Source organism: Camellia sinensis, chromosome 2 (genome assembly GCF_055761805.1).
Source record: "Camellia sinensis isolate YWXY chromosome 2, ASM5576180v1, whole genome shotgun sequence".
NCBI lineage: Eukaryota > Viridiplantae > Streptophyta > Magnoliopsida > Ericales > Theaceae > Camellia > Camellia sinensis.
The window spans coordinates 207,423,173-207,449,333 of record NC_138962.1 but is presented as its reverse complement, the minus strand read 5'-3'; the positions used below and the strand labels follow the sequence as shown (position 1 = coordinate 207,449,333).

At 36.8% G+C, this 26,161-nt stretch overlaps 2 protein-coding genes across 2 annotated transcripts; both read left to right on the top strand.

Moving 5' to 3' along the window:
* Positions 1-5,976: 5,976 nt before the first annotated feature.
* LOC114315007 (glyoxylate/hydroxypyruvate reductase HPR3-like) lies at positions 5,977-6,372 on the top strand. The gene has a single exon (XM_028261584.2). The coding sequence runs from the start codon at positions 5,977-5,979 to the stop codon at positions 6,370-6,372; it is 396 nt and encodes a 131-aa protein (XP_028117385.2).
* Positions 6,373-14,983: 8,611 nt separating this feature from the next.
* Positions 14,984-24,291, top strand: LOC114314982 (glyoxylate/hydroxypyruvate reductase HPR3). The gene is given in 3 exon segments (XM_028261559.2): positions 14,984-15,534; positions 23,743-23,806; positions 23,809-24,291. Coding segments are annotated over 3 exon segments (1,041 nt in total). The 5' UTR covers positions 14,984-15,015; the 3' UTR covers positions 24,267-24,291.
* The last annotated feature ends 1,870 nt before the right edge of the window (positions 24,292-26,161 follow it).

Below are 26,161 nucleotides of genomic sequence, written 5' to 3'. Positions count from 1 at the left end.
GAGCCACCTCTATAATCCGTATGAGCCACCTCTTGAATCCATACCTCTGTTATGTTTTGTTTTGTACCGTGGTTATGGTTATTTATTTACATAATTTTTGTATTTCAGTTTCTGCCACTTAAATGATTTGTTTACCAATGATTTATTCTCCAAACTGAGTTATATAAATGTATTGGCCTAACTAATTATCCAGGGTTATTTCGTGTCCCTTATACTCTTGGTATAATATTTCTCACTCTGTCATGTGCTTATAGCTGTTTACCAATTTTCAAGAAACATGCAATTCATAAATAGCTTTTAGAAAGTATTAGATGCAGGGTTGCGGAATAGACACACATAACACTTTTATGATATATTTTTATATGTAAATATCGGCCTTTTTGGTCAATATAATTTTGTAATAAAAATAGAAACTCCAATGATTATTTTGGTACCCTTATTTAAATATTACTTCCGCTTGCGTTTATTGATTTGTTTAAGAATTGGCCGGAGGTAACTTCAGTTACTGGCCATCACGATACTTAACCCTTGAGTACGGGTAGCGGGTCGTGACATCTTTTCCTCCTCTCTCTTTAATCTTCATCTTCTCTTTAATGTTTTTGAATCTAAAACTTTAATATCTAACTTAAGATCTTCTCACATATCGAAAAGTCAATGTTAGCCTCCATTTGGGAAGTGAATTGGCTTTTTGATTTTTTGGTTTTTTGGCTATTTTAGCCTGGTTTGGGAAGGACTTTTTGACTTTTTAACTTTTTTGACTTTTTTTGTGAGAGAGGATTGTAATGATTATGGGTTGAATTTGATGTTTTGTTTTTTGTGGCTAAGCTATTTTAGCTAAAAAAGCCTGGCTTTTTTCTTCCCAAACGGAGCCTTAGATAATAGGTTTGTTTCACACTAGGCAACCACCTCAATTTTAATATTTTATCTTAATATGTAGATGTGAGATCTTCAGATTTCAAATTAAAGGCCGTAAAGCAATGGAGTTTTGGATGGATTCGATGGTGACTTAAATATGATTTTTTCTATTTAATTTTTTTAATTTTTCGTGTATTGATATAATAATTCTCCATAGGTGGAGATTTATTTCTCTTCCTTGTGAGAGTTTTTTTTACCTCCTCTACGGAGGTTCAGATCTTTCCATCAAAGAACGCTGTTTAATTTATTTTGTTTTTTAAGATTTTGTGATATCTGGATTAAATTAAGCCGATATTTTATCAATTTTGCAGTAAAAATTTTCTCCTCAATCTAAATTTTTTTTCTCCTCAATCTAAAAAAAATTAAGAGCATACAGGTATCCGAATAAAGAGTTTAAAAGTAGATTTTACAACAAAAAAAAAAAAAAGTAAAATTGAGGGAATTGTAACAAAAAAAAAAAAAGTATTTTAGTCCCTTTTAGAAAAAGAATAATTTTTTAATGGAGATAGCTTGTTTGGTTTTGATTTTCAGAAAATAATTTTTAGAAAATTTTACTTTTTATTTTTCGTATTTTAATATTTTCAAAGATTTTTTTTAATATTTTAAGTAATTTTTTTTTTTAAATTTTTAGACATGCCTAACATAAATACATTTAAAAAGTATAATATTTGTGAAATTTTTTTTTTAAAAAATACACTAAATACCAAAAAATACAACAATAAAAATGAAAATTCAGTATATTTTTCATATTTTTGTGTATTTATTAATTTTTTAAAATATTTTTTCACAAATATTTTACTATTTAGATACATCTAAATAAGGTACATCTAAAAAAGTAAAAAAATTTCTTAAAATTTAAAAATATTTACTAAAAACAAAAAAATATGAAAAATAAAAAACTCAATTTTCAGAAATTTCAGAAAATTGTGTTTGGTGCAAGTTTCTAATCAATTTTCCACCCTTATATTTGAATGCTATGCTTGGTTTTAGTTTTCAAATTAGGATTCCAAATCAATTTCAAAACACATTTTGAAAAACATGTTTGGTAAACCAAACAGTTTTTGAATTTTTGATCTACCCAGTCATCTGCCTGGATGTCCGACCGGTTGTTCGACCAGTTAACCGGAGCAGTACTTTTTTTTTTTTGCAATTGCCAATTGCTACCTATTATTTGGGGAAAAAAATATTTATTTTTGATATTTTTTAAATAAAGAAATTATTTTTTTAGACAAAAATGACATTATTTTTTCTCATTAAATTTTAAAAAGAGTTTGGTTATGAGTTTTGAATATAATTTTCAATAAAATTTTGAGTTGTGTATTTGGTTATGAGTTATTGTCATGACCCAAATCGGATACCCTGAGGTTCAGCGCCGCGACAAAATAATAACTGAAGTCATAACAAATTAATAATGCAGCGGAGTAAAATAAAAGGACATTCAAATCTTCATTCAAGTATAACAAAAATGTGTACATTGGAGAATATATTCGATTGCAATGCTAGAGTTGTACTATAACTGCAAAGTGCCTACTCCATGCACTGGTTTTGACACATCACTTGAAATTGGTTTAAACTATAAACACATAACAGGGTGAGAAATATTATGCTAAGAGTATAAGGGACACAAAACAACCATGGATAGTTATTTAAACTAAAACATTAACACAACTTAATTTGAATAAATAAATTATTTCACTGCCAGAAACTGAAATACAAAAATTATGTAAATAAATAACCATAACCACGGTACATAACAGAACAGAACAAAGGTCACTGGAGTGACAGTTAGAACAGAGGTCAATGGATCAATGACAAACAGAAGGCCACAAAGTAACCAAACAGAGACCAATGGTTATTTAAGTCCCTCAAGACATGAGACTCCCGTGGTGCTACTTATAAAATATAAATGTTTATAAAATCATTGTCAAATAATTTCTAAAATTTAAACAAACATATCTATGGGTTTCATTTTAAGCAAATAGAGTTCAGAAAATAATTAACGTAATTGAAATATCAATATAATTTATAAAACACAAATTACGAAAAATAAACTATAATAACTCAACATATATAAAATATAATCAGTGTGTTTGGTTTGAATTTTTTGGATTAAATTTTTTGAAAATTGACTTTTTTTGTTTTCGTATTTTTTTGTTTTTAGTGAATATTTTTTAAATTTTAAATATTTTTTTTTTAGTTTTTTAGATGCACCTTACTTATATGTATCTAAAAAATAAAAAATTTGTGAAAAAATATTTTAAAATTTTAATAAATACATAAAAATATAAAAAATATACTGAATTTATATATATATATTTTGTATTTTTGGTATTTAGTAAATAATTAAAAGATTTTTTTTATAATTTTTTTACTTTTTAAGTATATTTATGTTAAGTGTGTCTAAAAAATTAAAAAAAATGTTTAAAATATTAAAAAAATTCAGTAAAAATAAAAAAATACAAAAAATAAAAAAATAAAATTTTCTCAAAAATGTTTTTTAAAAAGTAAAAACAAACATAACTCACTTTAATATTCATCTTCAACTTTTGTTTTCCGACTACTAATTTTCCGCTACTAACTACTACACCGTAGTTTATGTTTCCATTCCTATGCCCAGCAATTGGCAACTTCCCTCCTTGAGCCCCTCCTTCATTCCCTCCTTGCAGGGGTCTTCGGGTCCACTTTGAGGCCCAGTTTTGATAATTTGAACCGTTCATATTTTTAGATTTATTCAGTATATTATACCTGTAAAAAATCAAGTTGATCGGATATCAGAAAGTATGCGTTCAGAATATTGGGACTACAAACTATTTTTTAATAAACAGTTTTTCGAACACATACTTTATGATATTCGATCAACTTGATTTTTTACATGTATAATATACTGAATAAATCTAAAAATATGAACGGTTCGGATTATCAAAACTGGGCCTCAAAGTAGACCCGAAAGCCCCTGCAAGGAGGAAATGAAGGAGGGACTCAAGGGAGGATCCCAATTCTTTGCCGAGTGGCAATTTCAAGCTCGGCCACCTGTCTCACAGGTGGCATCGCTGCCCACTTCCCCGTGTCCCACTTGATGACTTTACTAACCTATATGTGCATATTCATCCCCCCATATGCTAGGGTGATGACAAGGCATTGTATATATATATATATATTTATTTTATTTATTTATTATTTTATTTTCTTTCTATAACTTAATCACCTTTAATTTGGGCCAAATTAATAAGATTTCAAATTTACTAAACTCGATCGAATATTTAATTAAACTCTTATATGATCTAATGCTTGAAATTAAAATAATTTTATCGTCAATTTCACTTTATTAAGAATTTCACAATTAAATTATAATAAGAATTAATTAAATATAAAATATTATATGTGGCGGGGTCGTTACAGTTATAACCAAATAATATTTCTCATTTCATGTCACATCAAAAATTTAAAACTCTAATCAAAAAAATTTTATCTTTTTAAATCATAATTTTAAAACTCACAAACTTAAAATATAATTCTATTATCAAATTATAATTTTAAAATTCTACCAAATACTACCACCAAACCAAACACACTAAAACCTTCTATATGGCTTCCTTCAGAAGTGTTAAAAAAAAAAATTATTTATTGATTTATTTTTATTATATCATCTTTATTTTTTTGCACTAATAAATAATAATAAAAAAGAGTTAATTTTTTTAATACTTCCCAAAATAAGCCATGGTTTGGCTAATATTTTAGAACTGAATAATCATAAAAAGACGAAATAAGTTATATATGTCAATAAGACAAAATACTACTTTTTATCCATAATCATTACACTTTTTTTTCTAAAAAAAATCTCAAAACAAAACCAAACAAAACTAAAAAAAATCATGCTAAAAAAGTCTCAATACAAAAAAATTGACTAAAAAAGCCAATGCCAAAGAACCTTAAGTAGAGATGATTCATCTCATTAATGCATTATTAATAAGGTGCTTGTTAACAAAACTTTTTTCTTTTAGAATAATTGCAAATAAGTTGTATTTTCACAAAAGGCAAATACTAACAAATATTTTTTATGCATTATTTAATGTTAAGAAGTGCGTATAAAATATCTTTAAAATATATAAAATTATTAAAAGTGTATTGATTTCAATAAAAGTTCATTAAGGGTTGGTTTGGAATGTCCTAAAAAAGTACACTTTTTGACTTATTGGTGGGTTTGGGTTGGGTTTGGGTTGGGTTTGATGTGATGTGTTAGAGAGGTGATGTGATTTAAATAAGATGATGTGACTTAAATAAGATAGTGATTTTTTGACTTTTTGGCTTATTTAGTACATGCCAAGTTTAGTAAAAAGTGTCTTGTGTTTCTCAATTTTTTTTATTTTTTATTTATATCATAGAAGCACTTATTAACAAGACCCTTTAAAAAATATTTACAAATTTAAAGAAGAACTTATAATTTTAATTGATAAAAATTTTCGTTGATTTATATTTATAAAAAAAAAAATCTACACGGAAGTGCAATTTTCCCTTCTTTTTTTTCAAGTTTAAGAAGGGAAAAAAAATTATAATAACTAAGTATAAATTAGCCCTTATTAGAACATTAAATAATTTCTTTTACCATAAATAATCACAAATTATATTTCATTTACACATAAAACTCTATAGTACACACTCCTCCACCGATGTGTATTATATGCGCCTTATCACAATTGGTATATCTTTATTATAAAATTTTGTAACATCAACCATAAAATATAATTTCACCATAAATTAACTTAATAAAATATAGAAAATTTTGTAATTTATATAACAAAAGTTTATAAGTTGATTAGGATATTTTTTATTATATAAATTTATGACAAAATTACGTATTTTATAATTAATGTTATGAAAATTTTTAATTGATATTAATATTATAAAATTTTATAATAAAATTGGACTAATTTATAATAGAATACTTATAATACACACTCTTGGAGGTATACATACAACTTTCCGTTTACGCAATCTAACGAAAACCATGTTGAACAACTTCTCTAGCCCGTCTCTCTGTCCTTGTTTTCTCAGCCCTCTCAAATGGCACAATACCACCAGAACCCAAATCAAGAGCAAGAACTCCCACCACAAGTCCTAGTCCTAAGTCCACCACCAACTTTCACAGCGTTCCAACACAATTTCTCTGCCAAGTTTCGAATCCTCAAAGCCTACGAATCTCCTCTCTCCACCGATCTCTTCCTCGCAAATTACGCACACTCCGTCAAAGCCGTCCTGTGCTCCAGTGGGACTCCGATCACCGCCGATCTTCTCCGCCGCCTCCCTTCTGTCCAACTAGTCGTCACTAACAGCACCGGCATAAACAATATTGACCTGCCGGAATGTCGCCGCCAGAGAATCTCCGTCGCCAATGCCGGAAGTGTATTCTCCAAAGACGTTGCCGGCTTCGCGGTCGGGCTTTTGATTGATGTGTTGTGAAGAATTAGCGCCGCCGATCGGTTTGTTCGCCGCCACCTTTGGTCCACGCACGGCGACTTTCCTCTCGCTTCCAAGGTACTACTAATATTAATATATATTTATATATATATGAGAGGGAGATTTATGATCTGAAATTGGGCCGAGGTAACGGCCGAGCAGGTTGGGAGCCTAATGGTGCATGGGGCCGAGATGACCGGTGATCCGCCCGGAGATGGGCTGCCAGGACTTGGGCCGGGTAGGAGTTGGGCCAAGTATGTGCCGTCCCAGACCGTAAAGAAGCTGCTTGGCCAGGCAGTGCTCGGTTGGACCGAGCTGCTTGATCAGGCGATGGTGGAGCCAGTCAAGCTGAGTGACCGGCGCCCGGAAAGGCGTGGTCAGCCGAGGTAATCGTTTGATCGGTAGGAAGGCCGACCACAGGAGGTGTCCCGGGCTTGGCTTTGCCGAGATGCCGCCTAGCTCGGTCCTCCTTAGGCTTAGCCAGTGAAGTGCTTGGGTATGAAGCACAGCACGGCCGTGGATAGAGCAGCTCGGCTGCCGAGCTCCAGTTGAGAAGGCAGGCAGTTGAGATTAGGTGATGTTCAGCAAGGTTTACGCTGACAGATGGGATAGCGGAGCCACGTGTCAAGAGATGACTGGGGAGTGGATATGGGGCGCAGAGGGTATATAAGCATGTCTGCGGCCCCCATACGCGGACGGATGAACATTCTGTAAGGAACTCCTATACTCTAACACTCCTCTCTCTTTCTCTCTATCCTAAGGTGTGTGCTAACTTGACCGTCGAAGAGGTTTTCTGGCCACACACCGCCGGGTAGCTCACCGCCGTTGTGCTCGCAGGTGATCAGACAGTAGCGGAGCTTGGAAGAAAGGAGTACGGGCTTGCCTGAATATTTGCTCCCCGTACAATTGGCGCCGTTTGTGGGAAGCTTGACAGACAAAACCTTGTCTTCCAGGCTCGTCTGATCACCGTCCATGGCGAACAACGATGAGTTTCCGTTGTCTGCCATAGACGGAGCCACCCCGGAGTTCGCCCGAAGGAGAGAGGGACCTCCCGCCATCCATCCAATGGCGGACTTGGAGACACCCACCGGAGGACAGTCAGGAGACGCGCGGGATAAGCGCGGAAGAAGTTATGGTCACTCACGAAGTCCGGACGGTCATCGGCGGCGGAGAGAATCACATGCCCGACGTTTGGAACACCAGTTGAGGGACCAAGACGCTGTCATCCAGCGAATGACGACGGAGATGGAGGAGCTCAAGCAGCATGTCAAAGGAAAGGGTATAGCTGGAGTGGGTGACCACAGTGAGCGCACCCCATCCCGCCGTTCAGGCAGTCAGAGTCAGCGACGCACTCCATCCATCTCTATCACCAGAAGTTACCAGGTTGGTGATTCCGACGTGCACGCAGAGAAGTCTAGCGCGCAAGATAGCACTTACCGGCCCTCACGTCCGGTAACGGCGTCGAAGTACTCTTACTCCGCTTATTCAGAGGATTTGCGGGCGGTCTTAAAGGAGCGGGCTCGCCGACGTGAGACTCAGAGGATACCGGCGTTCCAGCGGCTATCCTACGGGGTTCACGCCAGCGAGGAGGTCGGAATGCCTCCACCCCGCCAGATAGCGCCACTCTTAGTGGATTCTGATTTGGCCAGGTTAAGTGCCACCCCTTTCTCCGTAGAGATAGAAACAGCATCGCTTCCCGCGGGCTTCCACCAGCCTAAGTTCACGCTCTACGACGGAAAAACTGATCCCTATATGCATGTAAGCCACTTCCTACAGGTCATGGCCGGACATAGGCAGAATGACGCTCTTATGTGCCTTATCTTCCCGTCAAGTTTGGGCAGGCTGGGCTTGAAATGGTTTGAGAGGCTGCCAGAGGGGAGCATAGAAAGGTGGCAGTAGTTGGCCGAAGCCTTTGTGACGCGCTTCAAAACCAACACCAAAATGCCAAAGGAAGTTGACCACCTTCTCAGTGTCAAGATGGAGCCGAGCGACACACTGAAGGCATACAACTCAAGATATTGGGAAACTTTCAACGAGATCTTGGATTGCCCGGTCAACCTGGCAATCACCCAATACAAGCGTGGTCTCCCGGTCGGACATAGACTGAGGGACTCGCTTACAATGAACCAGCCGCCATCCATGGGACAACTAATGCAGCGAATCAATGAGCACATCCGAGTAGAGGATGATGCAGCGGCGTCCACCGCGAAGACAACCCTGGTGGCAACAGACAAAAAGGCCTTATAAGATAACCAGTTTGGCGGGTAAGGGGGCATACCACTTAGAAGATTTGGATAGCGAAGGCGTACCCCGACCATGGAATGCGGCTAACCTCAAACTATTATATTCTTGTCGTTCTTAAGTAATTTTTTGAGGAAGAACTTGTTTTCCCTACACTTCTGAATGTGATACTCTTTTTGTCAATGTAATAGAAGTGAATTACTTTTGCTTAAGAACTTTTCGGATCCCCAACCAAGATGATTTACTCCGGTTGGAAGAGTTGGTGTTTTGCCCAACTTCGGATTCCTAACCGAGATGATTTACTCCGGTTAGAAGAGTTGGTGTTTTGCCCAACTTCGGATTCCCAACCGAGATGATTTACTCCGGTTGGAAGAGTTGGTGTTTTGCCCAACTTTGGATTCCAACCGAGATGAGTTACTCCGGTTGAAGGAGTTGATGGTTTGTTCAATTCAGAGATTCCAACCGAGATGAGTTATTCTGGTTGAAGGAGTTGATGGTTTGTTCAACTCAGAGATTCCAACCGAGATGAGTTACTCCGGTTGAAGGAGTTGATGGTTTGTTCAACTCAGCGATTCCAACCGAGATGAGTTACTCCGGTTGAAGGAGTCGATGGTTGTTCGACTTAGAGATTCCAACCGAGATGAGTTACTCCGGTTGAAGGAGTTGATGGTTTGTTCCACTCAGGGATTCCAACCGAGATGAGTTACTTCGGTTGAAGGAGTTGATGGTTTGTTCCACTCAGAGATTCCAACCGAGGTGAGTTACTCCGGTTGAAGGAGTTGATGGTTTGTTCCACTCAGGGATTCCAACCGAGATGAGTTACTCCGGTTGAAGGAGTTTATGGTTTGTTCAACTCAGGGATTCCAACCGAGATGAGTTACTCCGGTTGAAGGAGTTGATGGTTTGTTTAACTCAGGGATTCCAACCGAAATGAGTTACTCCGGTTGAAGGAGTTGATGGTTTGTTCGACTCAGAGATTCCAACCGAGATGCCCTACTCCGGTTGAGGGAGTTGACGTTTTGTTCAATTCTATCAGAATTAAAACCGAGATGGTGTATTCCGGTTATACAGGATGTTTTGTTCAGTTCAGGCATGCTCAATCGAGATGATTTACTCCGGTTGGAAGAGTTGGTGTTTTGCCCAACTTCGGATTCCCGACCGAGATGATTTACTCCGGTTAGAAGAGTTGGTGTTTTGCCCAACTTCGGATTCCCGACCGAGATGATTTACTCCGGTTGGAAGAGTTGGTGTTTTGCCCAACTTCGGATTCCTAACCGAGATGATTTACTTCGGTTGGAAGAGTTGGTGTTTTGCCCAACTTCGGATTCCCAACCGAGATGATTTATTCCGGTTGGAAGAGTTGGTGTTTTGCCCAACTTCGGATTCCCAACCGAGATGATTTACTCCGGTTGGAAGAGTTGGTGTTTTGCCCAACTTCGGATTCTCAACCGAGATGATTTACTCCGGTCGAAAGTGTTGGTGTTTTCGGATTCCCAACCGAGATGATTTACTCCGGTTGGAAGTGTTGGTGTTTTGTCCAACTTCGGATCCCTAACCGAGATGATTTACTCCGATTGGAAGAGTTGATGTTTTGTCCAACATAGTTATTTCCAGCCGAGATGGGTATTCCGGTTGAAAAAGTTGGTGAGTTCAACTTGGGTGTTATGTTCAATTTTACAATTTATACCGAGATGTTTTGCTGAAAAACCGGGAAGTTGAACCGGGCAAGTTCTGAAGCCAGGAATAATAACCGGCCTGATCGCCATTCTGCAAATTGCGGACCGAGGAAAAGATTATCCCGGTCAGTATAGGTAATCCCAGTCACGCTTCAGCGGACGGAATTAAGGGGCAATTGAGAGGGAGATTTATGATCTGGAATTGGGCCGAGGTAACGGCCGAGCAGGTTGGGAGCCTAATGGTGCATGGGGCCGAGATGACCGGCGATCCGCCCGGAGATGGGCTGCCAGGACTTGGGCCGGGTAGGAGTTGGGCCAAGTATGTGCCGTCCCAGACCGTAAAGAAGCTGCTCGGCAAGGCAGTGCTCGGTTGGACCGTGCTGCTTGATCAGGCGATGGTGGAGCCAGTCAAGTTGAGTGACCGGCGCCCGGAAAGGCGTGGTCAGCCGAGGTAATCGTTTGATCGGCAGGAAGGTCGACCACAGGAGGTGTCCCGGGCTTGGCTTTGCCGAGATGCCGCCTAGCCCGGTCCTCCTTGGGCTTAGCCAGTGAAGTGCTTGGGTATGAAGCACAGCACGGTCGTGGATAGAGCAGCTCGGCTGCCGAACTCCAGTTGAGAAGGCAGGCAGTTGAGATTAGGTGATGTTCAGCAAGGTTTACGCTGACAGATGGGATATCGGAGCCACGTGTCAAGAGATGACTGAGAGTGGATATGGGGCGCAGAGGGTATATAAGTATGTCTGCGCCCCCCATACACGGACGGATGAACATTCTGTAAGGAACTCCTATACTCTAACACTCCTCTCTCTTTCTCTCTATCCTAAGGTGTGTGCTAACTTGACCGTCGGAGGGGTTTTCCGGCCACACACCGCCGGGTAGCTCACCGCTGTTGTGCTCGCAGGTGATCGGACAGTAGCGGAGCTTGGAAGAAAGGAGTACAGGCTTGCCTGAATATTTGCTCCCCGTACAATATATATATATATACATGTGATCCGCACTCGAGATCCGTATGAAATTCTAAAATAAAATAACTGTAATATTATAAAAAAAATGATAAAAAAAAAATATTTATATAATGTGTACTTATCAAGTGGTAAGTAGGGTTGAGAAAAAAAATTAAAAATCATAAGCCTGTGTTTGGCAAGTGGGTTTGCAGGTTTTTTTTGGCTATTTTAACAACAAAAAACAAAATAGGTTATTTTAGCCATAACAAACAAAACATCACATCCAACTCATAATCATTACATTTTTCTTTCACAAAAAAACTCAAAAAAGCCAAAAAGCCAAAAAGCCAAAAAACCCTTCCCAAACCAAGCTTTTAAGCCCAGACTAAAATAATCAAAAAAATCAAAAAGCCAACTCACTTCTAAACGGAGGTTAAGTTTGTTTGGTCCAAACCAAATTATATTGTTTAATTTGGTTTTTTGTAGTATACCATTCGGTTTTAATTTTTAAAATAGACAAATTGTATTTTACAATTCGATCTATAATTTTGTAATTACGAATTCAAACGGTTTAAATTATATATAATTTGTTACCTAATTTAAATATTAAAATATTTTGTTAATATCATATATATATATATATATATATATATAAATTGTAGGACGACTAGATCGAGAAATTTAACAAAGGGCCACGAATTAAATTTTTCTGTACATGAGGACAAGTTAATTAAGATAATAATGTTTTATGTATTAATTAATATACTAACAGATGATATAATTTTAGAAATTTTAAATATTTATAATTTATATAGTAGGTGAAATCAATAATAATAATATAATATTAGTATATGAAATCAATAATAATAATATAACATTAGTATATCAATTAGTATATATATTAATTGGTACAAATAATACCAATATATATATATATATATATATATAAAATTTACACGGTCCAACACAAATCATCGTGACTCTCTCTCTCTCTTCCTCTCTCTCTCTAAACTACTCGTGTAGAGCTCTGCCGTGCCACCCACCGAGGCCGGAGACTATAACCAAAAGACGTCCAGGTTGCAGCAGAAGACGTCAATGCCGCCAGCACCATCTCGGTGTCTCCGTCGCAGCCATCTCTCTCTCTCTCTCTCTCTCTCTCCTCCAACACCACCGTCTTTCCTCCCACCATCACCGACTTTCCATATCTGAGTCAGAAACCCTAACTCCCCATGATCGGAACCTTAACCCTGAGCCTTCGCCGGAACCATAACCCTGGGCTCCTTCGTCGCTCTCCAAAGCCTCCTTCGCCGTCACCCCCCCAACCCCTTCCCTCAGATCCGTCGTTCCCCCGCCATCATCCCTAAGGTTCGGAGTACGATTTGGAAACAGAATGGTAATTGTTGAACAGAGTTAAAATAGAGTGGCAAAGGAAGAGATTACAAAGATTTCTAGAACTAAAAGAAGATATACAGAGATTTCTTTATTCTGGTAAGCAACACTTGAACAAAGAGAATTGAAGTGGAAGCGGAAGTGAAGAAAGAAAAACCTAGGAAACTTTCAAACAGATAGATTCAAAAAAAAAAAAAAAAACAGAATAGTCTCCTATTCCTTGTTCCTCCAACAGTGTTGTTGACAAAAACAACATAATAGAGTCTCCTCCTCCTTGTTCCTCCATGGGAAAAAAGGTGAAGGAGTACTGTGAGAGGGAGACGGACAAGTCAATCTCCATATTTCTCAAGAATTCTTCGTGCTCTGTTTTTCTGTTCATAGCTTTTGCAATTTCTTCATCTTTCTGATTTAGCAAAACTACACTCTTCGCTTTGCATTCCGTTAATTTAATTTTTTTTTCCGAATAATATATAAAAGGGTAAATTATATTGACACCCTTTGAGATTTGATCTAATTACTATTCATCCCTTGACGTTTTGGAAATTACATTCCTACTCCTGTGATTAATAGTCTCATTTTCACAAACTCCTTGCTTGTATAAAAGGTAACAACTTCTAGTAGAAAAACAGAGGAAATTACATTAAAAAATAAATAAAGGAAAGGAAAAAAAAAGAGAAAGTAAAACAAAGAAAAAAAAAGAGAAAGTCTACGAGTTCAATGTCTTTCTTTCATTTAAATAATTATAATAATAAGGAATTAGTATAATTTTAAACGTTAAAAATGATTTGTATTAAATTCAAATCTGAAGAAATGTAAGTGTAATATATAAAAAATTTACCAGATGAATAATATTCCAATATAATCAAAGCAAACCCATTAATTTATGAGTCGCTGAGACAACGTCCTCCCCTCACCAACACTATTCTCTACTGTATTGCTTCCACTCAGCAACACTATTCTATATATATATATATACTAGCGGCTGAGGCACACGCGATGCATGTGCAAATTCAGCAAAAAATTATATTATTCTTTTATTATATTTTTTAATAATAATATACATATGAATTATAAGTGTAATGTAATGCAAGTTAAATATTTCTAACTATGTGTAATATAACATTTACTTGGTATATATTTCAAACAAAAATATGAACAATATAATATACACAAATCTATTCTAGTACAAACTATCATACTGTACATCTGTAATGTAAAACCCTAGAAATCACTCAGACGCGAAGAAGACTCGCACGATCATGTCAAATAACTACACAAAAGATTGCAATTCACAAATTTTCAGCGCAAAAATAAAGCAAAAATACAGTGTCAGTGTTACAGAATCATTGAATTGTCTATCAAATTTTGACCCAAACAACACCCAATCAATAAGAAAAAAAAAAACTAAAAAACCACTCATCCCACGCTCAAAAAACCTAAATTTCAACCTAGTCCAGTCACAGTTGACAAAATTTCAAAAGAACATAAACAAAAATAAATAAATAAATAAAATCAGATACTGAACAATCAAATTTCTAATTTCAAAACATATAATTAACCAATACACACACCAAAACCCCAAAATTTCAAAAATTCTGACAACAAAAACACAAAAAAGCAAAAAATTGAGACATGGATATGAAAGAAGAGATCAGTACGTTGAAGAAGAAGGACCAAAGAGAGGATTTTCATTCAAGGGTTGAAAAGAAAGCCGGCCGAGAAACCTCGCGACGCACTTGCCATCAGTTCCCAATTTGTGTTTAGGACAATCGTTGATGTACATAGCGACAACGAACAAAGCAACGTTGACAACAACAAACATAGGGATCAACCATGATGTCCACTGTGCATCTCTCTCTTCAATCACATACGAAGAAACAGAACTGGCGTTGTTGTTCCCACCACTGATTTTCGCTTCCCTGCTCTCCAAATCTTCCCTCGACATGGCTTTTCTCGAGAAAGAAACAAATCAAAGAAAAGGGCTTCTTTTAAGTGGGTGGTGGAGGAGAGAGAAAGTGAGGCGTTTTAGAGAGAGAGAGAGATAAACAGAGGAGAAGTTGTTGTTGTTGTGACTCAGCGTGAAGATGACGAAGAGGTGCGAAATTCATGTGGAAGTTACCCAGAACTTTCAAACGGAAAACTGACCAATGTTTGATTGCCGCGTCAATTAAATTGGTTTTTGATTGGTTAGTTTGGAGTAATTGGTTGAGATATGTGAGGGAACGTGAGGTGGGTTGGGTGGGGTGGGGTGGGTTGGGTGGGGTGGATGTGGATATATTTATTTATTTATTTATTTTTATTATCTAATTACAGGTGACAAAAGTTTCTGGAGATAAAAGTTGGGTTTCATGACACCAAAATTGATGTTGGCTTTTAATAATAGAATAGATAGACAGATGTATTGCTTCTCTCTCCTTGGGTTGTTTTCGATTTCCCAACAAGCCCAAATGGAACACCACCGCCACCCAACTCCTCAAGAACAAGAATTCCCACAACTCCTAGTCCTCCATCCACCAGCGGTTTTCACGGCCTTCCACCACCTATTCACCGCTAAGTTTCAAGTCCTTAAAGCCTACGAATCTCCACTCCCCACCGACCTCTTCCTCACAACTTACGCAGAGTCCGTCAGGGCCGTCCTTTGTGCCGGCTCGAGTCCAATCACAGCCAACGTCCTCAGCCATCTCCCCTCCCTCCAAGTAGTCGTCAGCGCCAGCGCCGGCGTCAACCATATCGACTTCCCGGAGTGTCGGCGACGGGGTATCTCCGTCGCCAACGCCGAAACTGTTTTTTCAGAAGACGTCGCTGACGTGGCAGTGGTGCTTTTGATTGATGTACTGAGAAAAATCACTGGCGGCGATCGATTTGTTCGCCGCCGAGATTGGCCGTGTCATGGCAACTATCCTCTGGGCTCTAAGGTAATTCCCATCACTCATAATCGTATGGGTATAACTTATGAAGTTAATAAGAAGTTTTTTAATTTTATTTTTTTTAATATTGAAAATGTATTTTAAGAGTGTTTGATGTCATTTTTAATTGTAACTTACCAGGCAAATATAGTTTAAAGAAGTTTTTTTTTTTTTTTTTTTTTTTTTTTTTTTTTTAAAATTATTGAGAAGTAAAAGAAGAGGTGTTTTAGTGTTTTGTTTATCATTTCATTATAATGTTTTTTTTGATGTTTGATTCATTAAGATTGAGTTTGGTTAGAGGATTTGACGAGAAAAATAAATAAAGAAAGTGAAATAGAAAGAAAATGAGAAAGAATTGACAAGATTTGAATTTGAAGTTATGTCGTTGAGTTGGGAAATGAAGAAGGAAAGAGCATAAGTGAACCTAAAAACAAAAAGTGAAATTGTATTTCTTGCCCATTTTCTTTTTTCTTGTGTTTTTTTATTTTAACTAAACAAAAATTGCGATTGTTTTTTCCCTGCCCTTTCTATTTCACTCATCAAATCTTCTAACCAATACAGCCAAAAAATTGATTAAAAAAATATATTATAAATGAAAACTATTAGAAGGGAATGGGTCAAACAATGTGGAGATTAAAGAATAATCATTTCAATTTATTTCACTTTCATTTCAATTAATTAAAGGTAACATAAGGTTTAAGGAGCCAACAATTTGGGAAATACCTTCTGAATTAACTGGTTCATTAAGACTGTTAATTGATGAGCCTATTTTGTGAACATCAAGTTTTAGTCAAAAAAATCACTACAAATTTTTTTTAATCTCTCTAATTTTTTATGTTTTTTTTTTAAATGTTAAAAAATTATTACTCCTAAAAAAATCAAATTTCAAAACAACCCTTATTATTTTGTACAGTGAAATGGTCATTCCAACCCAAATTACATTGGGATGGATTGAATTGAGTTGGTTGTGCAAGATTGTTCTGCCAAGAATTTGGAACCAACATGATTGATTTGATTATAAGTTTAGCACGGACTCAAATCAATCCAACCCATGCGCATACTTAAATGTTACAATAACCATATTTGTATATAATAAATATTAATAAGCACCATCAGACAAAAAAAAAAAAAAAAAAAGACAAAAAAAAAAAAAAAGGTCTCAAGACTCTCTTTTTATTAATTTCAAAAACTATATTTATAAAGCTAAATAGAAATATAACTATATTTCTCTAAAAAATTATTAAAAACTCTATACACTACTCACCTACAAGGGAAGGCCAAATTCCATGAGACACGTACCCATATAAATAAAGGAAAATTGTGTTTAGTAGAGCGGTAGATAAAGAATGTTATTTTTATAATAGTACAAGTCTCGTACGTGTATTATACAAGTCTTTTTTTGTTTTCACTTCGAGGTGGCAAAATCTTATGTTATAGCCTACTCAACATTAGCTTTAAAACAATTGATGATGCCAAGGTTGTCCACTAGGAAGGGCAATGGGCCGGGACGGGGTCGGGGATCACACTCTTCGTCCTCGATCCTCGAAGCTACAAAATTTCCCGTTCTCGGCCCCGATCCCCGGTGGGGAACCCATCACCCGCCCTCCCGGCGCCCCCCAACGGAGATCGGGTTTCCCCGACCTCGGAAAATCTCCATAACTCTCTATCTTTGTTTAGCTTTCTCTCTCAATAATAAATCATCATCAACAACATCATTGATCATCAACAAAAACATCATAAATGGCAACATCATCAAAAAAAAAAAAAAAATAGAGACAGATCTGGCGGAAGGGAGGAAATCGACGGTGGCGGTGGCGGGATCTTCTCAGATCTACCGTGGCAGAGGGAGGAGGAGGCGAAAGGCGACGGAGTATGAAGGTTTGATGGTGGCCTGGCAGAGGAGGAGCCGACGAAGGAGAAGGCCGCGAGAGGCGACGGAGGAGGAGGCGACAGTGGCCTGGAGGAGGAGGAGGAGGCAACGAGAAGAGGAGGAGCTGACTGCGTCTGTGGAGAGAAGAGAGAAAGTGAGAGAAGAGAAGAGAGAGAATGTGTGAGAGAGAGACAGTTCAGATGTATAATAGAGGGAGGGGGTTATATATACAAATAGATAGAGGGGTATTATGGTAATTTTATTTCGAGGAGAAACGGGGCTAGGGACAGGCCGGGTCTGAGGCTGTGAAAGTGATCCCTGGCCCCAGCCCGAATCTGATCGGGAATTCAATTTTAAATACCATCCCTGGCCCGTCAAGGATATTTTTCAGGAAAAAATCACTCTTATTGGGGACGGGGGGTCGGGTCCCTGTCGGGTCGGGTTGAAATTGCCATCCTTATTGTCCACTCCTACATTGTGGGGCCACCCATAAATATGAGTAGTTGAACGGACCATGGAAAACGAAAGGATATAATAGCCAAAAGCAAAAATGATGCAGATCACTAATTAATGGTTGCACTAGGGATGTGGTAGTGGGCCCCACTCACTGCCACATGTGTTTTGTGTCTCAATTTTTTTTTTTTTTTACTTGCCACATCATTAGTAGTGGTGTTAGCGGTAGGAATTTAGTGGTATGTAGCATTGTTGTAGCCAAAAGGGTTTATTCATACTAGTTTTTCTTTGTTGGGAAAATTACTAGTAAGTGTATCAGTCAAAAAATTAAAGATTGATAGAAAATTTTATATTTTTAATTATTATCACTAGTAGTAAAAGTTAGGGAGAGTAATCGATAAATCTTATATATTGAAATTATGTTTCAGTTAGTTTTATAATTTTTTTTGTGATCTATTTTTTGAATGTATAATGACTCATTTGTCATTATAATCTCCTTAATTGTTCTAGTTTGTTGGAGTGCTATGTTTGAGAAAAGTACACTAAAGAGTTTTTTAGTGTGTTACATTAGAGTGTTACATTTTTTGGAGTGTTACATTGGAGTGTTATGATGTTTGAGAAAAGTACACTAAAGAATTTTTTAGTGTGTTACATTTTTTGAGTGTTATGTTTAAATGTTACATTGGAATGACAGAAACGTGATATAAAAATTAGATCCAACTTTCCTAAAATTGTGTCCCCTAATGAGTAAGGGTATAAAAGTCCATCAAATCATATTAAAATTCAAAATAGGATCTCACGGTAAGGTTTGTTGGAGTGTTACGTTTAAAAAAAATATACTAAATAGTTTTTTAGTTTGTTACGTTGAAGTGTTATGTTTTTGGAGTGTTATATTAGAGTGTTACGTTTGAAAAAAGTACACTGAGTAGTTTTTGTGTGTTACATTGATTGGAGTGTTACGTTTAGAAAAGTACACTAAGGAGTTTTTTAGTGTGTTACATTGATTGAAGTGTTACGTTGGAGTTTTTGTGTGTTACATCAATTGAAATACTACGTTTGAGAAAAGTACACTAAAGAATTTTTTTAGAGTGTTATGTTGAAGTGTTACATTACATTTGATTGTTACATTGGAGTAACGGAAACAGGATCTAAAAATTGGATCTAACTTCCCTAAGATGGTGTCCCCTAATAAGGAAAGGTGGAAATGTCTACCAAATCATATCGAAATTCAAAATAGGATTTTACGGTAAGGTTGTCAAAACAAACAGAACCTATATTAGAAAATTTGTGGAATTGATTAAAATAACTGAATCTCATATAGGACTTTCTAATAATTTTTCTTAAAATTTATCACTTATTTATATATATATATATATATTTTTTTTTTAAATTCTACCTTGCATTGAAATTTTTCCTTTTGTTCGGCAATGAAATAAAGCAACAATATTTACAATTATTAGTTTTTAATAGATATTTATTTTATCATATCATGCAATACAATTATTATTAAAATAACGCAACAACATTTACAATTATTAGTTTTTAATAGATATTTATTTTGTCATATCATGCATTACAATTATTATCATTAGATATCAATACATTCATGTGAAACCAATTACTTTGGTAGTTTGAGTAGTTATAAAAGGGGTGTGATAAAGATGTAAGAGGAATGAGATATAAAAATATCAAGATTTGTTTGGGATTGGCTTTTTCACTAGTTTTTTAATTTAGTGACTAAAACATGAGACAAAAAAAGAGATGAAATGTTTGGAATGACCTTTTACATTTTACCAAAAAAAACTTGTGAAATTTAGAGAGAATGAGAATCAAACTTTGACAGTTTTGTATGACTTTTTGACTTTTTGACCTTTTTAATAATTTTTTAGTTAATTTAACATAGTGCCAAATGACCTGAGGAAAACTTCATAATTGTCTATTTAGACTACTTAAAAGGGTTCTATAAGAGAAGGATCGGATAGAACAAATAGCAATTTAAGTATGTGATAAAGGGGAATTTTTAAGTGTGTAAGTGTATATCATATGCACTTGCGTAAATTCTCATAAATATACGTAAGTTATTTCACAAAATCGCGTAAGTTTTCACAAACATACGTAAGTTCACTCATAAAAATTTGAGAAATCACAACTTAACGTATATTTGTGAGAACTTATACGATTTTGTGAGGTAACCTATGTATATTTGTGAGAATTTATGCAAATATATATGGTATCCACTTTTTACACCTAAACACTTCCCATGATAAAGACGTGAGAAGAGTGAGATGTAAAAAATATCGAGGAATGAAAATTTTATAGAGTTTGGAGTTTAGAAACTCAATTATTCTTGAAACAAATAAGAGAGTGATATTGAGAGAGTAAGAAAACTCTTATATTGAATGTATCTGAAAGTGTAAGAATGGACTCCATTTATAGGAGTTGTTTGATACAACATCATTATGAAAGCAGAACATAAAATAATATAAAGCAGCCGAAAGCAGCCGAAAGCGAAGGCAGTGCTCTGGCATCCTATAGCTATATATGATATATTAATATATGCATTAGTATGATACAACTATATGTTAATATAATATATACATGTTAATATAATATTAGGATACATTAATATAATACATATTAATATAATACATTAACAGCCCCCCTCAAACTCAAGGAGGACAAACATCAACCAACTGGAGTTTGGAGACAAGTTCAACGAAGCGGCCAGGAGAATGAGCTTTGGTGAAGATATCAGCAGGTTGATCAACAGAAGAAATCGGATGGAGATGGACAGTACCACGAGTGACGTGTTGACGAATAAAATGGCAGTCAATCTCAATGTGCTTGGTGCGATCATGAAAAACATCATTGTGAGCAATTTGAAGAGCACTGTGATTGTCACAAAAGAGGTCAGTAGCACCAGAGGGGGTAACACCCATGTCAGCGAGGAGCCAACGAAGCCAGAGAAGTTCTTGAGTAGGATCAGCAAGAGCACGGTATTCGGCTTCGGTACTGGAACGAGCAATAAGAGATTGTTTCTTGCTGCGCCAAGAAATAAGAGAATCGCCCAGAAAAAAGCAGAACCCAGTAGTAGAGCGCCGGTCAGTAGGATCGCCAGCCCAATCAGCATCTGAGAAAGCACGAAGCTGAAGAGATGAGCGGGCGGAATAATGAAGACCATGAAACAGGGTGCCTTTGAGATACCGAATGATACGAAGCAAGGCAGCATAATGATGGGTACGAGGAGCCGACATAAACTGGCTGACAATATGAACGGCATAGGCAATATCAGGACGAGTAACTGTGAGATAGACAAGACTGCCAACCAGCTGATGATAGAGTGTAGCATCAGAGAGAAGAGTGCCATCAAGAGGTGTAAGACGACTTTGAGGTTCCAGGGGAGTAGAGGCAGTCTTGCAATCCATAAGACCAGCACGTGTAAGAAGATCAGAGGTATACTTAGCCAATTGTGAAACAGGGCTTCGACATCTGTGTGAGAGAAGACTGGAGTGGAAGGATCTATAGGGACAGAGGCAGGTAAATCCTCTGAGGCAGCAGCAGTAGTGCGTGGAGCAGGCATTGGTTTAGACGGAGTCCCAGAACGGTGAGAGTTGTTGTGGGAAAAATGCCCGGGGGAGGGACCATTGCGAGAGGCACGGGCAGGGTTGCGGAAGCAATCATGCTGGAGATGACCAGGACCAGTCTTGTTGCAAAACCGACAAAGACGAACTGGACAATTAACCAGAAGATGAGTCGATGGAAGACTGCGGTTGTGACAGTAGTTGCAGATAGGTGTCTTCTGTGGGGAAGATGGTGAAGGAGAACTTCGAATCTGGGAAGTAGCAAGAACAGAGTCCACAGGGTGTGGATGGAGAGTACCAAACCTGGTTTCCTCTGACAGTAGTTCAGAAATTGCTTGCTCAAGAGTGGGTAAAGGAGTGTGATGAAGGAGAGATGCGCGGACTGGCTCAAAACGGGGAGTGAGAGCCATGAGAAACTGAACCAAGCATTGTTGGTCACGGTAAGTAGTGAACAAGGCAGCATCCTTAGTACAATCCCAGGGAGGTTCAGAGAGAGCGAGCTGATCCCAAACATAATACATTTGTGAGAGGAAATCATTAATGGTTTGAGTTGTGTCTTGGCGCATACGGTGAAGTTGACTCAGAAGCTGATATTGGTGAGCAAGGCCAGTAGTCTGGTAGTGTTCTTGTAAAAAATCCCAGATGGCTTTGGCTGGAGAGGAAACAGAGTCAAGTTGGAACCGACCAAACTGAAGGCTGATAGAAGTAATAGAAGTATTACGGAGCCAAGTGATGATCTGATAGTTTTTGCTATCCCAATCCTCCAAACGGTCAACATATTTGGCAACGGAGTCCGTGGTGGCAGCGGATTCTGTGGTGGCTGGGATGGGTTTGCACACATCCCCAGTGATGATGCGCCAAAGTTTCTTTCCTTTGAGGAACCCAGACATAGCTTGTGCCCATAAGACATAGTTAGTTCCGTCAAGAACAACGGAAATAGGGTGGTTGGAGGAGTCCAAGCGATCCATGAGAAAAAAGCAGTACTATCGAAGTCGAATCTGAAAAATCTGAGGTTACCAGTGAATGCAGAGGGTCGAAATCAGTGGAAAATGAGTGAACGGACCAAAAAAAAAGATGACCAGAAGGCACTAAATTGGCTGGTCAAAGTTGGTCAACAATTCTGGTCAAAGATGACGTCACAATCTGGTCAAAGATGACGTCACTGCTGTGTCACAGGCGCGGCGCAAGTTAGCACAGACAGGCGCGGCGCACGATAGCAGAGGAAGCAAGCGGCGCACGGAAGCAGCCAGGGCTGACGTCAGCTGACGTCAAAAACACGCGGCTTACGTTAGCAGATGAGGCCGCGGCGCATGATAGCACAGGGCAAGTGTGAGGCGTGTAGAGCGCGTCTGAGAGGCGAGGAGGCACGTGGATGAAAGTTCTGGCGGCGCGTGGAACGTCGGATGATGATGAATCTGGTGGCGTTGGATTCGTCGTGAGGAGACGAAGGTTCTGGTGTGGTCCAATCTGTAATTTAGATAAGGACGAGATATGCAACAATCTGCTCAAAATAAAAATGCGATGCAGAAGAGACTAGGCAATACACCTGTGCTCTGATACCATGAAACAAATAAGAGAGTGATATTGAGAGAGTAAGAAAACTCTTATATTGAATGTATCTGAAAGTGTAAGAATGGACTCCATTTATAGGAGTTGTTTGATACAACATCATTATGAAAGCAGAACATAAAATAATATAAAGCAGCCGAAAGCAGTCGAAAGCGAAGGCAGTGCTCTGGCATCCTATAGCTATATATGATATATTAATATATGCATTAGTATGATACAGCTATATGTTAATATAATATATACATGTTAATATAATATTAGGATACATTAATATAATACATATTAATATAATACATTAACAATTCTTAAGAGTGGGAATTTTCTTTTGAAATGACTGATTAACTAAAAGAATCACTTCAAACAAAAGATCAAGTCTGATGCTTTATCTTGATGTACACGTTAAAGAAGGAATTTTCTCCCATGCTACGCCACTCCTTACCATAGAATAAAGTTTCAATATGTCACTGCTTACTATATAGAATGGAGTTCCAATAGAATATACTTTTTATATACTTTTGTAAGGTAAAATATCTAATAGTATTAGAGTTGCTCTAATAGCTCACTCAACATCAGCGCTCAGTAATTTATAAAAATTGCATAGAATGTATTCATTCTGATGGAATGTGATCCCAAAATGAAACTATTTTTGTGATGTTTGTATTGTTATTGAACATATCATCAAAGCTATTGTTGAACTGCAATATTTGTTTTTGTCCCTTAACTTGGCGAATTGATGGTTTTCAGTTGGAAGGTAAAAGAGTTGGGATTGTTGGGTTAGGAAGCATTGGCATAGAAGTTGCAAAAAGGCTGAGTCCTTCGGCTGCATAATCTCATACAATTCAAAGACAAAGAAACCAAATGTTACATACCCATTTCACCCAAATGTTTCTCAACTAGCATCGAACTCTGATGTGCTCATCATATGTTGTTCATTGACTGACCAAACAAGGCACATGATTAACAGAGAAGTGATGTCAGCACTAGGAAAGGGAGGAGTCATCATCAATGTTGGCCGAGGTGCGATCATCAATGAGAAGGAATTGGTGGAGTGTTTGGTGGAGGGAGAGATAGGTGGTGCTGGTTTGGATGTGTTTGAGAATGAGCCTAATGTGCCTAAAGAGCTCTTCGGGCTTGACAATGTTGTGTTGTTGCCTCATAGAGCTGCCTTCACTGAGGAGTCATTTTTTGATTGTTCCCAACTTGTGATTGCCAATTTGGAAGCTTTCTTTGGGAATAGACCACTTCTTACTCCTGTCACTGATTGTTGAATGAGTGAGTGAATTAATTGAGTCATGCTGTATTTGTTAATTTGTGTTGCTTTTTTTATGAGTAAAAAATGGTAGGAAGTCACAATCTTCCTTCAGCGTGATTATACATGATTTCTGGTTGCAGGAAGTCAGACAGAAGAGACATAGACAGATCTGCGAAAGTGGAGGTTTGTTAATTTGATTCTCTATCATGTATACATGTACTTTTTAAAATACAGTTGTAGCTGTTTTAGTGCAATCAATTCCTTGGAGAAAATATTTGATTGTTTAATTAGTATATATTTTGAAATTACATGTGTACCTAAAAGTGGAAGTTAAGTGCTAAAATAAAATTTTAAAAGAAAGCACACACAATGTGTAACTCAAATTTATTCTAGGATTCTCACTAAACTATGAATATGGACTTGTTTTTTCTATTATTATTGCATTTGGGCTGAGATTGTTTGGGGGCCATAAATAAGTGTATTTTTTGTTTTTTTGGATTAAAAAGTTGAGGAAAAAATACGGATGTTTGGATTAACTTTTTGATTTTTTATGAAAAAATATGTATTAAAAAATTGTATAAAGAAGTGTGTAGGAGAAGATTAGAGATGTGTGTTGTACAGTTGTACAATCTGCACAGCTGAATTGATGGTAAGAAATTATTAGCTACTTTTCGGGTATTGAACTGGATGGTTTTGTTCGGCTCATGGGGGCCATCATGGGTCCCATTTTGATAATCTAAACCGTTCAATGTGTAGAACTCGTCGAGTACTATATATCTATAAAAAATTACGTTGATTGGTTATCGATAGCTATCTGATCAAAATTGTTTTTTTTCAATCGTTAATTATATCACCATTTATTTTTTTTATACAAAACTGATTTGATCATGTAGTTATCAATATCCGATAAATGTGATTTTATATAGACATATAGTACTCGACGAGTTCTATACATTGAACGGTTCAAATTATCAAAACAGGACCCGTGATGGGCCCCCACGGACTGAACAACAGTGTGTGAAAATTGTACCAAAACTGTGCAATTTTTCTTAACAAACGTAGCACAGAGCTGAACATACATGATTGTTGAGTTGTACTTTTGTGTGAAAAATTAATTTTTTAATATTTTTTTTAATGAATAGTGATAACTTTTTAACTTTTTGAGTAACTTTTTGCCTTTTTGAGAGATGCCAAATTTAGCCGAATAGATTTTCTCCTCCAACAAATGGAATTGTGCTCACAGAAGCGGTATGGAAGGAACAAGTTCATTAGCTATAGTCTGATTATTACGATAAAAATGGTGAAAATTGAGAGAAAAAGAAAATGAATTTTTTTTCCACATTTGTTTAACATGAGAGTGGAGAAAAATGTATGAAAGATAAATTTCCTTTATAACCCAAGTCAACATGATAACTTGTTTTCAATTTTTTTTTAACAAAAAATATCAAAAATAAATAAATAGACAAATAATCTCATAAAAGTAACAAATTGTCATAACTTCCTCCAAAAATTCCATCTCAAGTAAATACAAATTAGAAATAAACTTTTCTTTCACTTTCCATTCTTTTTCACTTCACTTTCTAGGCATTGAATGGATGATAAAGTTGAATTTACCCCAATACATTCAACGTAAAACACAGGTGGTTGTAAAGAAAATCAACATAAGATACACATCTCCACACCTGTAAAACTGTTTCACTTTCATACCTTTCATCGCAAATTTCAGGAAGGCAAAAGGCTAAAACGAAAATGATACACAGATAATTTCTATACATAAATTCTATCGAAGATGATGTGTGAGCAATAATCTGAAAGAAGGGGAAGATGATTATACGTTTTAAGCCTTGTTTGGAAATATGTATTTTTAGTAATTTTTTGACTTTTTGACTAAAATATGATTTAAAAAAATTA

Bases quoted from the DNA above. Each gene is read 5' to 3' on its own strand.
- LOC114315007 (XM_028261584.2), top strand. From the start codon at position 5,977: ATGGCACAATACCACCAGAACCCAAATCAAGAGCAAGAACTCCCACCA.